Source organism: Panthera leo, chromosome A1 (genome assembly GCF_018350215.1).
Source record: "Panthera leo isolate Ple1 chromosome A1, P.leo_Ple1_pat1.1, whole genome shotgun sequence".
Classification (NCBI taxonomy): Eukaryota; Metazoa; Chordata; class Mammalia; order Carnivora; family Felidae; genus Panthera; species Panthera leo.
The window spans coordinates 211,624,129-211,641,333 of NC_056679.1; the positions used below are offsets into that span (position 1 = coordinate 211,624,129).

Sequence of the window (17,205 nt, forward strand, 5' to 3'; positions counted from 1 at the left end):
AAAAAATTATATGCCAACAAATTGGACAACCTGGAAGAAATGGACAAATTCCTAAACACCCACACTCTTCCAAAACTCAATCAGGAGGAAATAGAAAGCTTGAACAGACCCATAACCAGCGAAGAAATTGAATCGGTTATCAAAAATCTCCCAACAAATAAGAGTCCAGGACCAGATGGCTTCCCAGGGGAGTTCTACCAGACGTTTAAAGCAGAGATAATACCTATCCTTCTCAAGCTATTCCAAGAAATAGAAAGGGAAGGAAAACTTCCAGACTCATTCTATGAAGCCAGTATTACTTTGATTCCTAAACCAGACAGAGACCCAGTAAAAAAAGAGAACTACAGGCCAATATCCCTGATGAATATGGATGCAAAAATTCTCAATAAGATACTAGCAAATCGAATTCAACAGCATATAAAAAGAATTATTCACCATGATCAAGTGGGATTCATTCCTGGGATGCAGGGCTGGTTCAACATTCGCAAATCGATCAACGTGATACATCACATTAACAGAAAAAAAGAGAAGAACCATATGATCCTGTCAATCGATGCAGAAAAGGCCTTTGACAAAATCCAGCACCCTTTCTTAATAAAAACCCTGGAGAAAGTCGGGATAGAAGGAACATACTTAAAGATCATAAAAGCCATTTATGAAAAGCCCACAGCTAACATCATCTTCAATGGGGAAAAACTGAGAGCTTTTTCCCTGAGATCAGGAACACGACAGGGATGCCCACTCTCACCGCTGTTGTTTAACATAGTGCTGGAAGTTCTAGCATCAGCAATCAGACAACAAAAGGAAATCAAAGGCATCAAAATTGGGAAAGATGAAGTCAAGCCTTCGCTTTTTGCAGATGACATGATATTATACATGGAAAATCCGATAGACTCCACCAAAAGTCTGCTAGAACTGATACATGAATTCAGCAAAGTTGCAGGATACAAAATCAATGTACAGAAATCAGTTGCATTCTTATACACTAACAATGAAGCAACAGAAAGACAAATAAAGAAACTGATCCCATTCACAATTGCACCAAGAAGCATAAAATACCTAGGAATAAATCTAACCAAAGATGTAAAAGATCTGTATGCTGAAAACTATAGAAAGCTTATGCAGGTAATTGAAGAAGATATAAAGAAATGGAAAGACATTCCCTGCTCATGGATTGGAAGAATAAATATTGTCAAAATGTCAATACTACCCAAAGCTATCTACACATTCAATGCAATCCCAATCAAAATTGCACCAGCATTCTTCTCAAAACTAGAACAAGCAATCCTAAAATTCATATGGAACCACAAAAGGCCCCGAATAGCCAAAGTAATTTTGAAGAAGAAGACCAAAGTAGGAGGCATCACAATCCCAGACTTTAGCCTCTACTACAAAGCTGTAATCATCAAGACAGCATGGTATTGGCATAAAAACAGACACATAGACCAATGGAATAGAATAGAAACCCCAGAACTAGACCCACAAACGTATGGCCAACTCATCTTTGACAAAGCAGGAAAGAACATCCAATGGAAAAAAGACAGTCTCTTTAACAAATGGTGCTGGGAGAATTGGACAGCAACATGCAGAAGGTTGAAACTAGACCACTTTCTCACACCATTCACAAAAATAAACTCAAAATGGATAAAGGACCTGAATGTGAGACAGGAAACCATCAAAACCTTGGAGGAGAAAGCAGGAAAAGACCTCTCTGACCTCAGCCGTAGCAATCTCTTACTCGGCACATCCCCAAAGGCAAGGGAATTAAAAGCAAAAGTGAATTACTGGGACCTTATGAAGATAAAAAGCTTCTGCACAGCAAAGGAAACAACCAACAAAACTAAAAGGCAACCAACGGAATGGGAAAAGATATTTGCAAATGACATATCGGACAAAGGGCTCGTATCCAAAATCTATAAAGAGCTCATCAAACTCCACACACGAAAAACAAATAACCCAGTGAAGAAATGGGCAGAAAACATGAATAAACACTTCTCTAAAGAAGACATCCGGATGGCCAACAGGCACATGAAAAGATGTTCAACGTCGCTCCTCATCAGGGAAATACAAATCAAAACCACACTCAGATATCACCTCACGCCAGTCAGAGTGGCCAAAATGAAGAAATCAGGAGACTATAGATGCTGGAGAGGATGTGGAGAAACGGGAACCCTCTTGCACTGTTGGTGGGAATGCAAATTGGTGCAGCCGCTCTGGAAAGCAGTGTGGAGGTTCCTCAGAAAATTAAAAATAGACCTACCCTATGACCCAGCAATAGCACTGCTAGGAATTTATCCAAGGGATACAGGAGTACTGATGCATAGGGGCACTTGTACCCCAATGTTTATAGCAGCACTCTCAACAATAGCCAAATTATGGAAAGAGCCTAAATGTCCATCAACTGATGAATGGATAAAGAAATTGTGGTTTATATACACAATGGAATACTACGTGGCAATGAGAAAAAATGAAATATGGCCTTTTGTAGCAACGTGGATGGAACTGGAGAGTGTGATGCTAAGTGAGATAAGCCATACAGAGAAAGACAGATACCATATGGTTTCACTCTTATGTGGATCCTGAGAAACGTAACAGAAACCCATGGGGGAGGGGAAGGAAAAAAAAAAAAAAAAGAGGTTAGAGTGGGAGAGAGCCAAAGCATAAGAGACTGTTAAAAACTGAGAACAAACTGAGGGTTGATTGGGGGTGGGAGGGAGGGCAGGGTGGGTGATGGGTATTGAGGAGGGCACCTTTTGGGATGAGCACTGGGTGTTGTAAAAAAATAAATAAGTAAATAAATTTAAAAAAATGTAAAAAAAAAAAAAAAAAGACCACACTTTGAGTGCCACTGTCCTAATGGATATGAACAAAGTCTTTTCCCCTTTGCTACTGTCATAATAGGTGCTCAAAAAATATCTCTTGAAGGGTTAATGAGGGAAAGAATAAAAGCCAGTTGGCAAAAATCTGTAAATAAGCAGATGGGCTAGCTCAAAATATTGATATCTGTGATTAATTGATTTTATACCAAATGTTTGAATGAAAAAATTGGTTTCTGTAGTTTATACTTTTTAAAGAATACAGGTATATAAATAAGGCTAATAGATTTTGTTAATGACCATACTTTTCTTCTGAAGAGTCTAAGACCCTGTATAGAAAATGTACACTTCCTCTTTGGTTATCTTTTGACAAACTGTAGACTTAGAAATGGGCAAGAGTGTAGGTGAGAAGAAAATAGGAGGCTCTAAGGAGGATGGAGGACTAGCAGGCAATTGAAGATGGCAAATTCTAGTGAAAGACAGATTATATTCTTGAATACATAGGAATTTTATTCTTGCATGTGTAGTTCAATGTACACTGATTTACACTTTTGATCCTACAATGTAGGAAGTGATGGGATGCTACACACTGTATGGCGATGAATCAAATGACATGGAATAAGGTGACTGGTTGCATCCAGGCCTCTGTGCACATTTTAGGCTTCATCAAAGGAGACACAAGTGTCACAGGGGTAGTTGAGGCAGGGGTACAATGAGTTCTCATCTCATTGTACAGATGAGAACACAGGGCTCAGATGGTCTTAAAACCTTCTTAGTTCGTATCTCCCTTTGTGTCTGAGTAACTTTTTCATGGTGCCTCTTGGCCAAAAGAAATATCTAACCATTCCATTTATAAAGAATTAGGTCCCAACAGCTTAATTATTTATGCCCTAATAACTAACTGTTTGAGAAAACACACATACAAAAGAGAAAGCACTTTTATTTTTATTTCATTTTTAACACTCTTACTTATAGGTCATATATGTGTTGGACACTATGCAGCTTCTCATGCCTTGAAATAATATTGGGCACCACTACCCTCATTTTCTGTTCCATATTTATTTTCATACAGTACTTGCTTTTTATCGTGATTGTGGGAAATCCAGCCTCACAGAAATACGTAATCATTGAAAGGATTGTAGTGCAATCTTAGGTTGAAAGGATGAACTACCTCACTGATAGTTCATGGGGTATCTGACAGGTGTTGAGTTTCACTCTGTTTACTATCTTCAAAACTTTAAATATCCTGAGGCACCCCTTTGAGGTCACTGTGGTGCCTGGGGCATCTTGGCACACAGTTTGGGACCCACCAGTTTTAAGTGATTTGCCCAGGAAGATACTGGTAGGAAGAGGCAGAACCAGAATTTAAAATTTCATATTCTGACTCCGAGTCTTGCTCTTATACCATTTTTAAGGCCCTTCCTATAAGATTGTGTTCCTCTTGCCACAGGAACTTTTCATTTGAACTCAGGATCCAGCAAGGAAAATATGACCCACTCAGAGTCTTTAAATTAGAGGAAATTTATTCTTACACCATAAACAAAAATAAACTCAAAATGGATTAAAGGCCTACATGTGAAACCATAAGATTCCTAGAAGAAAATAGGTAGTAATTTCTTTGACATCAGCTGTAGACATATTTTACAAGATATGTATCCTCTGGCAAGGAAAACAAAAACAAAATTAAACTATTGATTCTACATCAAAATAAATAGCTTTTGCCCAGCAAAGGAAACTATCGTCAGAACAAAAGGGCAACCAATTGAATGGGAGAAGATATCTGCAGATGATATATCCAATACAGGGTTAATATCCAAAATATGTAAACAGTTTATACAACTCAACACCAAAAAAAGAAATTATGCAATTAAAAATGAGCAGAGGACCTGAATAGACATTTTTCCAAAGAAGATATACAGATGGCAAACAGACACATGAAAAGATCCTCAACATCACTCATCACCAGGGAAATACAAATTAAAACCACATTGAGACAACCACTTTACGGCTGTCAGAATGGCTAAAGTCAAAAACACAACAAATGACAAGTGTTGGAGAAGATGTGGAGAAAAAGGAACTCTCGTGCACTGTTGGTGGGAATGCAAACTGGTGCAGCCACTGAGGAAAACAGGATGGAGTTTCCTCAAAATAAAAATAGAATTACCTTATGATCCAGTAATTCCACTACTTGGTATTTACACAAAGAAAACAAAAACATTACTTTGAAAAGACATATGCATCCCTATGTTTATTGCAGCATTATTTATAATAGCCAAGATATGGAAGCAACTCAGCCAAGATGGATGAAGAAGATTTTGTGTGTGTGTGTGTGTGTGTGTGTGTGTGTGTGTGTGTGTGCGTGCATATATATGTATATAATGGGATATTACCCATGTAAAACGTGAACTTTTGGAGCACCTGGGTGGCTCAATCTGTTAAGCGTCCAACTTCGGCTCAGGTCTCGATCTCAGTGTTCATGAGTTCAAGCCCCGTGTTCATAAGTTCAAGCCCCGTGTTGGGCTCTGTGCTGACAGTTCAGAACCTGAGCCTGATTCAGATTGTGTCTCCCTCTCTCTCTGCCCCTCCCCTGCTTGCACATACTCTCTCTCTTTCAAAAATAAACAAACAAACAAAAAAAGATGAACTCTTGCCATTTGCGACAACATGGATGGACTTATAGGGTATAGTCCTAAGTGAAAGAGAAAGACAAATACCATGATTTCGCTCCTATGTGGAATTTAAAAAACAAAGCAAAGAAAAAAGGAGAAAAATAAACAACAACAAACCCAGACTCTTAAATACAGAGAACAAACTGGTGGTTGCCAGAGGGGAGGTGGGTGGGGGGATGGGTGAAATAATCAATCAATCAGGAAATTTAATATAGGGAATTACACTGGTGACATAAGTGCTGAGAAGCCCAGGGGACAGTGAAGCAACCCAGATATAAACAGCAATGGGAAGCCAGGGCCACTCCTATGGCTGCAGGAACAATGGCGAAGGCAGTGTTACCGGGATCCTGAAGCTAAGTTTGCTTGGTGGAAGCTAGACCCATCGTGGAGATGCAGCCACTACCACAGACAGCTCAGGAAGGAGAAATGGAGGGAGGGAAATACCAGGATCTTCTCTCCTGCCCCCAGTCTTCCCACCAATGCCTTTCATTGGCCAAATCTACCTAGAAGCAAGGGAACCTGGGAAGTGTAGTGTCTTATGATACAGAGCCTGTGAGGAGGAACAGGGAATGGACCTGAGCAAACAGGCTGTTGACTGGTTCTACAGAATTTCATGTATGCACTTTATTCACTCAGTAATTCCTTTAGCAAATATTTGTTGAGGACCTACTAGGTGCCAGGTATCATGCTACACCTGGGGATTACCATAATGACAGAAATGGACCTGATCACTGCTCTTAAAGGTATCAAAGACTAACAGAAGAAATAGAATAAACACAGAATTATCTAGTTGGAAAATGTGTTAAATGAAATGAAGGTAAATATCACAGTGCTGAGACAGGCTAGAGATTGGAGAAAGGGTGCAGCCTCTCACGGCTGTAAGTCTAGTTAGCTGATTCTTGAGGTGTGTGTGCAGAAACTTGCGTTCAGGAAAATACAGAATATTTATATCTAGACAAAGTTTAGAAGAAGATATTGATGTATTTATTCATGTTTTGACTTACGACCTGCATAATACAGCTTCATTGTCTCAAAGCTGTGCATGTGATTGTGTGTAAGAGTGTGTGTGTATAGATACATGTGTGTGACAGAAATGGAGAGAGAGAACAGAAAGAACAGAGAAGGAAAGATTGCTTTAGACAAACATTCTAAGGAGCCAGAGGGCTCACAGCAGCTAATCTCCCTCATGCTTTCCTGACCCCACCCCCTTCCTTCTCATCATAACTTGTGATCTTAGAAGCATGAAAGAATTTGAGCCCCTCCCCCAGCTTGACCATCTCCGTTGGCTGCTCAGTCAGGCTCCATGTCAAATCCGGCTTGGGGCAGAAACCTGAGGGCCACACAGAAGGTGGTGGGCTTGCAGGCAGTTTCCTCACCCTGTGGCCATGGGCGGCAACATCGGGCAGCTTGGCAGTCGCACCTACGAGTCCCTAGCTGACGATGAGCCCTTGGACCCTGAGGAGCCCCCCAAAAGACCCACCGGCAATCTCATCATGCACAGCATGGCCATGCTTGGCCGGGAGTTTTGCTACGCAGTGGAGGCGGCCTACGTGACCCCAGTCCTGCTCAGCGTGGGGCTGCCCAAGAGTCTGTACAGCATGGTGTGGCTCCTCAGCCCCATCCTGGGATTTCTGCTGCAACCTGTGGTGGGATCAGCCAGCGACCACTGCCGGGCCAGGTGGGGCCGGCGAAGACCATACATCCTCATCCTGGTCATCATGATGCTCTTGGGCATGACTCTGTACCTCAACGGGGACGCTGTAGTAACAGGTCAGTGCACTGCACAGGCGGGCAGGCGGGGGAAAGGGGCCCATTATGCAACTCAATAGGAGTAGAATGCGGATTTCTTTATGTGACATTTCATTGGAAACCGGTTAAACTGATTATCTCTCCTAGGTTAAAATAAACTTCCACCTTGGAAGGACCCAAATTCTGTGGTTGGGGAGTCTTCATTTTTAGGAGCATCAGGATCCATTGCTGTTGTTGTTTCATTGTTGTGAGGATTGCAAAGTAGAAATAATTTTTTTTTTTTTAATTTTTTTTTTTTCAACGTTTTTTATTTATTTTTGGGACAGAGAGAGACAGAGCATGAACGGGGGAGGGGCAGAGAGAGAGGGAGACACAGAATCGGAAACAGGCTCCAGGCTCCGAGCCATCAGCCCAGAGCCTGACGCGGGGCTCGAACTCACGGACCGCGAGATCGTGACCTGGCTGAAGTCGGACGCTTAACCGACTGCGCCACCCAGGCGCCCCGGAATAATTTTTTATCTGTTTTATCAAATGAAATATTTTTACATATTTATTAATTGCAGTGTTCTTTGAACTTCGGCTTTAGTTAGTACTTTGTTGAATTAACCATTTGCCAAATGACTCCATAAATACTTATAATAAATTACCTGTATGTCTAAATAAGGGCTAATTTTCTTCATAGCTTTAGGTAGAGTCTTTTAGTGGGTGCAGGGCATCAGCCTGTCAGCTCAAGGGCACAGTTTTGCACTGCAAATGCTGGACCAAAAAACCCCTGATGGTGAGCACTTTTTCTTGCCATTAATCAGCCACCAGTTAATCAGTAATTGGTGGTAGTACATAAAAAGTACTTCATTTCATTGAATAAAGAATCGTTAAAAATAATACACATTTTTTGGCCATTAACTCTCAAGCTAGCAGAATGGATTATAATGAGGCAGGATAATCAGTTATCATTTGTATGTATTTTTTATTTTATTTTATTTATTTATTTTTTTAAATATTTTTTTTAATTTTTAAAATTTTTTTTTTTAACGTTTATTCATTTTTGAGACAGAGAGAGAGACAGAGCATGAACAGGGGAGGGTCAGAGAGAGGGAGACACAGAATCTGAAGCAGGCTCCAGGCTCTGAGCTGTCAGCACAAAGCCCGACGAGGGGCTCGAACTCACGGACCGCGAGATCATGACCTGAGCCGAAGTCGGCTGCTTAACCAACTGAGCCACCCAGGCGCCCCTTGTATGTATTTTTTAAATAATTTTTTAATGTTTATTTAGTTTTGAGAGAGAGAGAGAGAGAGAATGTGAGTGGCAAAGGGAAGGGGCAGAGAGAGAGAGAGACACAGAATCTGAAGCAGGCTCCAGGCTCTGAGCTGTCACCACAGAGGCCGATGTGGGGCTTGAACCCTTGAGCCATGAGATAATGACCTGAGCTGAAGTTGGACACTTAACTGACGAAGCCACCCAGGCACCCATCATTTGTATATATTTAAAAGTGGGCATAACTACATAAATTTGATTTATTTCTGCAAAGTATTTACAAAAACCCCTGGTAAGTATGGTTTCCCCTAGGGAGGAGTACTAAAGGAACTTGGAGGTAAAAAGTGGAGTATAGGCTTATTTTCCACTTATTTTTATACTGTAGTTTGTTTTTTTAATGTGCATAAGTTACACATTGTTCTCAAGTGAAACTGAAAGCAAGGGAACATTTTTGCTCTCTCTAATAGGAGATAGGGTGAATGAATTCTGACATGTCCACAGAGTGAATATTATTCGGCTGTTAAAAACTGTGCAGTTGCTCTCCGTTAAGTGAAATACAAAGATATGAGGAGAGTTGGTTATAAATGAACGTATCCAACATGATCCCATTAGTGCTCCTCAAAATGTGGTCCTCAGACCCAGGACATCAGCATCCGGGGGCTGTTAGAGATGCAAATGCCCAGCCCCACCTCAGACCTACTGGAGAATTGTGGAAGACAGAGCCCGATACTCTGTTGTGTTTTTTTAAATTTTTTTTTAATGTTTATTCTTGAGAGAGAGAGAGAGGGAGAGAGAGTGAGCAGGGGAGGGGCAGAAAGCGAGGGAGACACAGAATCCGAAGCAGGCTCCAGGCTCTGAGCTGCCAGCCCAGAGCCCGACTCAGGGCTTGAACTCATAGACCGTGAGATCATGACCTGAGCCGAAGTCAGACATTTAACTGACTGAGCCACCCAGGCACGCCTCTGATTATCTGTTTTAACGAGTTGTCCAAGTGATGATTAAGGATGCTACAGTTTGAGGAGTACTGCATTAGGGCACCTGTATACACCGTTTCCTGTATGTCTGTAAGTGCATAAAGGGATATCTGAAGAATGATCATCAGTAGGGGCTGGGACGAAACATTTCCCCCAGCTTTTCTACATCACTGAAATGGTTTACGATAAACATGTATAATTTTTTACACAACTTTTTAAAAAGAGATATGACATAACTTGGTGCTTTTTAGTATATTCCCAGGGTTGTGCAACCATCACCACTATCTAATTGCACCACATTTTCATCACCCCGGAAAGAAACCTAGCAACCATTAGCAGTCACTCCGCATTCCCTCCCCCTGACCAGGTGTAAACAACCCCTCAATCTACTTTCTGTCTCTATAGATCTGCCCTTTCTGGCATTCACTTGTGTAATTTTGAAAACCTGAAAAAATGGTAAAGCTATGTTTATTTGGAAAAGCAACACAAAATGAAAGCAAAGGAAGATAATTTGATGACAGGACATTTTACTGGAAACAAAAATGCAAATCATCCTAACTCTGGATTTAGGTGATGTATGTTTATTTCCTTTTTAGCTTTGATTGCTGATCCAAGGAGGAGGCTGATTTGGGCCATAACCATCACCATGATAGGTGTAGTTCTCTTTGATTTTGCTGCTGACTTCATTGATGGGCCCATTAAAGCCTACTTATTTGATGTCTGTTCCCATGAGGATAAGGAGAGGGGCCTCCACTACCATGCCCTCTTCACGGGTAAGGAATGTTCCAGAAAGTCTTTCCTTAAGTTCCCCAGACAGGGAGGCGCTTCCTCTGATGCCATCCAGTGTCTATGCATGTCAGAGTTTTGAATGAATGGATCTGTTGATGGAATTCTCCCATCACGCGGGCTCTGTGTTTCAGTGCATTTCTCTAGACAAATCAGCTTGTGACTAGGCTATGGAGTTTTTGCAAAGGAAGTTTACATAAGAGCTTTCTGAAGAGTCATTTGTGGAGACATTTACAACTGCAGTGAAAAGAGGCCTTGTGCACTTTGCTTTTTGGTGTTTTTTTGTTTGTTTTGTTTGTTTGTTTTTTGTTTTTAAATCACTAAGGTGGCATCAGCATTACCTAAGAGCTTGTTAAAAATGCAGCTTCCTGGGCCTCTCTTCCAGTTATTTTGATTCAGTGGGTTTGAGGTGGGGCCCAGAAGTCTACATTTTTAATAAGTATCCTGGATGATTCTGTGGCAAGTGACTTAACAACCACATTTTAAAACAAAAATAGAAACAAACCAAGCAAATGAAAAAATCCCACATGTCCTAGAGATTTCTTAGTTATATAAACAGTTGGCATTTCCTCAACCTCCTGCTTTGAAAAAGGCCATGCCTGAGGGACAATGGGGGGCTCTCTTCAATTCTTGGGGCTATTGGCAGGCTCCTTTGGTTGCTGTTGAGTCATTCATTTACAGCAATGCTAGCAATGTTCAATATCCATTTATAGAACACCAGTCAGGACTGTTCTAGGACTGGGAAGTGGAGGGGGTCATACATGAAATTACAACATGATCCTGTCCTGGGAGTGTTTTTATATCTAGGGGTGGGGCTCTATCAGTCCACCTTATTTGATGTCTTTATGGCCCAGCCGATATATTTATTTCATATTTTGATATGTTCTGTCTCTGTTCATGGCCAGGTAGATCCCATGAGAAGCAGGATCTTGAGTTTTGTTCAGTTTATTTTCCACAGCCAAGAGCAGTGCTTGCCCATTGAAGCCACTGGCTCAATATTTGATGTTTGAGCAAACATCTAGATGGTGAACTCTGGAAGAAAGGGGGCTACACAGCCAAGAGAGTAGCTCCTCCTTGCTTTAGGGAAGATGGAGGAGCCAGAGTCCTGCCCATCTGTCAGTGACCCCTGACCACACTAGTCTGCAGCTAAAAGGTCCCACAAGAGAGATTCAAACTGCATTCTCCTAACTTAAACCCCATAATTCCTTCTGCTTGATCATAATTTGCTGAAATTAATTGCAACAGTGGGAGACTCTTGGGCTTTCCAACCTGACACATTGAGAGTTTTACTGCTTTTCAAGTACTGTGGGCAATGTGGCCACCCTTTCCCAGCAACCCCCTCCCCCCCCCGCCCCCCCGGCTTATGTCCCTGTTAGTCTTGGCTAAACAGTCTCTGCTTTGTTGTCTCGGATATTAGAAGATTGAATTTGGTCCTTGGGGAACTTTTCAAAGGCTAACACATGGTAGTTTTTCTATAAATCTGAGAAAATATCTTGACGTTTTCTGTCGATATTAGTGTATGGTGGTTTCAGCAAATATGGTATAATTTTCATATTACCTTGGTTCAGGCTCCCACTACATCTTGTCTGAGCTTTAGTACTTTTCCCTTAACTATCTCTCTAGTCTCTAATCTCTTCCGATTCCAATTGAACCAAAACACAGCCTCCAGATTTATACTCCTAAAAGCAAACTATGACCAGGGCACTCTCCTGTTCCATCACCTGGAGTGACTCCCCATTTGCCTGCTGAGTAAAGAACAAATTCCTAGACAGGATTCAAGACTCCCCATAATCTGTTTCCATCCTACTCTTCAAGCTTTACTTCTCATTACTTCCTCCACATTTTCTGTGCTTTGAATAATTTCCCAACATGCTCCTAGGGGCAGAGGCCAGCTCTGTTTTACTCACTGCATCCATCACACCTTCAATACAGCCTGGCACATCATACGTGCTCAAAATAAATATTAATGGGACAAACAAAAGAGGCTGTCCTTTCTGTTCCAACTTCTGGGTCTTTCCTCATGCTGAAATTCCCTTACCCCTTTCTCCCTTTGGAAATCAAAGCTGCATGGAAACTTTCCACCCCCTTCCCAGGGAGAAGACCCCCTCTCTTCTAAATTGCAGTCAAACAACTTCTAACTTGGTCAGGGACCCCACACAAAAATTGATCAAAGCAAAAGTATCAAGTAGATGAACATAGAGGTATGAATGAGGTGGGTAACTTCAGCAGGAAGAGATGGTAAGATAACAGTTCATCTCATACATATCCTGAACTTCATTGCCCTTGGGGCCCGTGTCATCTGCTTGGGCTGCCGTAACAGAATACCACAGATTGGGTGCTTAAACAACAGAAATTATGTTCTCACACTTCTGAAGGCTGGAAGTCCAAGAACAAGGTGACAGCAGGCTTGGTTTCTGGTGAGACCTCTCTTCTTGGTCTGTACCTGGCCATCTTCTCACTCTGTCCTCACACAGCCTTTCCTGAGACACCTTTCCTGGAGTCTCTTCCTCTTCTTACAAGGACACCAGTCCTATTGGTTATGGCCCCACCCTATGACCTCATGTAACCTTAATTACCTCCTTACAGTCCTTATCTCCAAATATAGTCACATTGGGGCCTAGGACTTTGACATATTTCTCTTTTAAGGTAGAAAGCAAAGCTTTCCTAAAACTCACACAGACTTTTGCTTGTTTCTCATTGGACAGAATTAGTCCACAGAATTAGGATATTGGGAAAGTGAGGGTTTAGGGCAGGGGTGGGAGAGGCAGATCCTCTCTATTTGGGTTCTATTTGCCAGGAGGAAAGGGTAATTATTTTCAAATAGGCCAAAGCTGGTAGATATCACATAGAATATAAGCATGATTGAGTATTAGCCTAATGAGAAAAATTAAAGACCAAGACTATTGTAAGAAAGAGCTTTCAAAGCCCAATCTATTAAGGAATAATTGACAGGTAATTATATTTTAAAGTTATACTTCAGTTCACAATTTTACCTGACCACACTTATTATAGTACTGTTCACATTCTCCCCTGTATTATAATTAAGTGTGTATTTATCTTTCTCTTTTACAAGATTTTGTAAAATACAACATTTGTAAAAACATGAGTGTTTTCTTCCCCATGGCTTCTAACCTGTTGCATCATTGACAGCAGGTACTTAGAAATGTTAGTTACATAAAAGGAGACTTTTATAACCCTTTCATAACCCTTAAGTTTCATGCAGTTTTACATCAGGTTGAACTGCATGGCAAATTGCATCAATCAGATGAATATGCTCATTTAATCACCTTGCTTTGTCTCCTGACCAACACTGAACTCTGAATCCCAGACAACTGTCTCTAGTTATAGGGGGACCCCTGAGAGTGTGTGGATAGCTCAAAGCAAATTTTTTTTTTCCTATTAGAAAAATTAGCTTAAAACATCTTCCTTTTCTAAAACAGTACAGTAAAGTCTCACCTCATTTAAAACTTAGATTCTAGAAGTCCATGCCTAAGTGATAATCACAGAGAGTCTACATTATTCATGAATATCTCTCAGATCACACATAAAATACAGTATACCTTTTTGCCTTGTTTGTATGCACAGACCTGCATAGTGACGGATATACATATAAATATATCTGCAGAAACATCTGCTCTTTAATGTTTACTGCTGGACATGGGCTCAAAGAAAGAGATAGAAGATAGGGTCACCTGTATTATTTAGAATGTTTTTCTTTTCTCTCTCCCCCCCCCCCTTTTTTTTTTCTGAGAGAGAAAGAGAGAGTGCGCAGGGGAAGGGCAGAGGGAGAGGAAGGGAAAGAATCTTAAGCAGGCTCCACACTCATCACATAGCCGGACATGGAGCTTGATCTCACGACTGTGAGACCATGACCTGAGCTGAAATCAACAGTCAGATGCTGAACCGACTGAGCCACCCAGGTGTCCCAACTCCCCTTCTTTTCAAAGTGTGAATAGTAACTGTCAAATGCTCAGTTAAAGATGAATGTGCGACCCCACCATAGTGTCCTTGCTCTGAATGGAAGACCACATTGGAAAATGGAGTGAAAAATAACAGTACATTATCATACTTCTCTGTCTTTGCATACAGGCCAGATCTCCTGAATGTACATGAACCTGGCAAAGAGATATCTAAAGCATACTCCTTGCATCAGGCATTTTATGATAAAGGCCTGTTCAGTGTCAGAGCCCATTTTGATTTTCATTATCAGCAAGACGTCGTTCACCCAAGGAATTCAATCATCTGAGTAAATTGAAATCCTTCTTATTTATTTCAGAGCTATTTATTTCATTTTAGCCTAGGCCCAACAATTCCAAGTGCTTTGCAAAAAAATGTCAAAGGGTTTCTTGCCAAAATATTTCCCAGCATATTTCTGACTTTTTTTTTTTTTAAGAAAAGACTCCACTGGCTCCCAGGGGAACATTTTAGTTCCCCGGCTTCTTCTCTCTCTTATATTTAAAGGTAACTAAACCTACTCTCCCTCCATCCCTGACATATGTGGTGTATTTCATAGATACACCCTTGTCTTGCTACCCCATGCCTTCACCTCCGGGTGCATCTGGGCCTGCAGAACTCACATTCACGAGTAAAGAATTCCTTCTTTGTGCCAGAATGCTTCTAACTGAGCACATACCTGCTAAGTTGAACCTAAGGCCTTGCTACCTTTAGCAGTTGGCTCTATCCAGCAGGGGGTGGCCAGGGCAAAGCATGATGGGAAAGGTTGTCCCGTTTCAAATCCTGGCCCCTTTTCTTAACTGCTGAGTGCCTTTAGTATTTCTGAACTTTTGTTTCCTCACAGGGTTGTGAATCTTCACACAATGTAGTTATTAATATCCTGCCAAATGCCCAGAGCAAGGAATCATTTAAAAGGATCAAACACCAAATGTCTGTGTTTAGTTCATTTTTTTCTGTTTCCACTGGGCTTGTAGAACCCATCAAAGTTTTTTTGTGGTGACTCGGAGAGGAACTTGCCCCCAGGTACATCATTGCAAGAAGATTGGGTAGCTTGTGGAGCACAACCTCTTTTAATTTTTCTAGCTTTTTAATATCTCAGGTTACAAATGCTCTGGTTAAGAGTAATTAAGGACAAAGAAAAGACTATTAAAAATGAAGTTTAGACATGGGCTCCTATGAGCAAATCTTTCACACAAGTGGAAAAGATGCTGTGTTTCATGTTAAAGTCTGTTTGAATGGTTTCTCCTTGAGTAATTGCCGCATGAATGGTTTTCTTGTGTCAGCTGGGTTCCCTTTGAAGTTTCTGTCACTCGTGGACTTTCACATCTCCTCAGTCACTTAGCTTGGGAAGGATGTGGCTAGAGAGTAAGCCAAGGACACAGGAATTTCAGCTTTGTGGGCAACATGGATGATTCAGAGCAAAACAATGTCTCTAAATTGCCATTTCTTTTCCATTCAAGTGTGAGCAACATACGTCTCAAAGAATCTCAAAGGCAGATTAAAGAAACACCTGAGGGGATTTTTCCTTGGCTCTGTCCTCTCCTTGAAAGCTCTTCCCCCAGATACCAAATCAACTTGGCTCATTGGCAAGTTGGTCACATGACCCCTCCTCTGTGATGTGTTTATCATTACGTGACTATATTATTTATTCATTTGTTTATTGTGTATATTATGCTTCTGTACCTGACCTATATAAGCTTCCTGAGAGCAGGAACATTATCTTTCCTATTCGTTGCTATAGCAACAGTCTTTAGACTATTCCCGGAATATGCTCAAGAACTATTGGTGGGACAAATATTGTATTTTAGGATCCTCATTGTACCTTTGAGGAAGTTGTGTTACTAAGAGGTAAAGTGATTAGTCCAAGGTCACACAGCTAGGTAGCAGTAGACAAGAGCAGGGGCAAAAGCCCTACCAACCTACCAACCAACTAACCAATCAGCCAACCAAAGACATGGTTCATGTTTTTGTCCAGGCTCCCCTAAAAGCTGACCCCAGAGAAAGTTTGTATGCAGAGAAAGTTTGTATGCAGAAAGGATTCCAGAGAGTGAGAGTGAGGGAGTGGTGGAGTGGAACAGACCAAAGAATACAAGAAGCATTGCAGAGTTGGCCTTTGCTCTAGGTGACTGTCCATCTCACCAGGACCCTCTTAGGAGCCTAATGTAGTTCATCTCAGAACTTTCTCTTTGAGGGGATCAAGAAGGGGGATTAATCCATTGGCTCCAGTCTCTACTGGCCAACGGTGGTCCCATGGGTGTGAACCTCACTTGTGTGAGTGCTGACCCCGACCTGAGTGTGGGTCCAGATGCACCTGAAAAAAGGTGGTCAAAACTGGTTTGGAACTGGCCACTGCAGTAGCTGTTGGAGAAAGCGGGGGGGGGGGGGGGGGGGGGGCGTGCTGAGAAGACCGGCTGTATTGCACATGGGCTGTCCCTTTCAGTTCATGGCATCTAGTCCTGAGCTTCTTCTCTCTAGCATAAGTGCTTCATGCTACTCAGTAGACATTGGAAGGGTTAAAGCATTTTGCAAAGTGCTCAGTGATTTATAGTAAAATGAACACTTATAGTACTTATAGTACTTATGGTAAAATGAGCTGTTGCAACCCAGAACTAAAATATTAATTCTGCAGAGTTAAAGAAAACTCAGGGTAATCACAAGTGGCTCCAGACCCCGGCCAATTAATTACTTGACCTTGCAGTCATTTCTAATCCTTAAGAAAAGAAACAAGAGTCAGGATTTATGTGTCATGTCAGGAAATGAGAAGTTTCAGGAATCTTATCTGAACTACAGTAGCAACGGTTATGCATATGCTCAAATCAAGAAATTTGTTTCTGGGAAAATGGTGAGATAATTCAAGTGAATATACCTTTATGTGAGCCTTATTGCATTAGACATACTAGTACATATCAGTAGCTTTCAGCACGAACACAAATTGCATTTGACCTCTGGCAAACACACTACTCCAGTTCTCTGCATTTATTTGTTTAATTGTGGAGAAGAAT

General features: G+C 41.3%; 1 protein-coding gene across 1 annotated transcript in view; it reads left to right on the forward strand.

The window, feature by feature from the left end:
* The first annotated feature begins 6,870 nt into the window (after nt 1-6,870).
* Nucleotides 6,871-17,205, forward strand: part of SLC45A2 (solute carrier family 45 member 2) — a 32,490-nt gene continuing 22,155 nt past the window's right edge. The window contains exons 1-2 of the mRNA XM_042908088.1: nt 6,871-7,255; nt 10,060-10,236. Coding sequence (XP_042764022.1) covers nt 6,871-7,255; nt 10,060-10,236 — 562 coding nt within the window. The remainder of the gene's footprint in view (nt 7,256-10,059; nt 10,237-17,205) is intronic.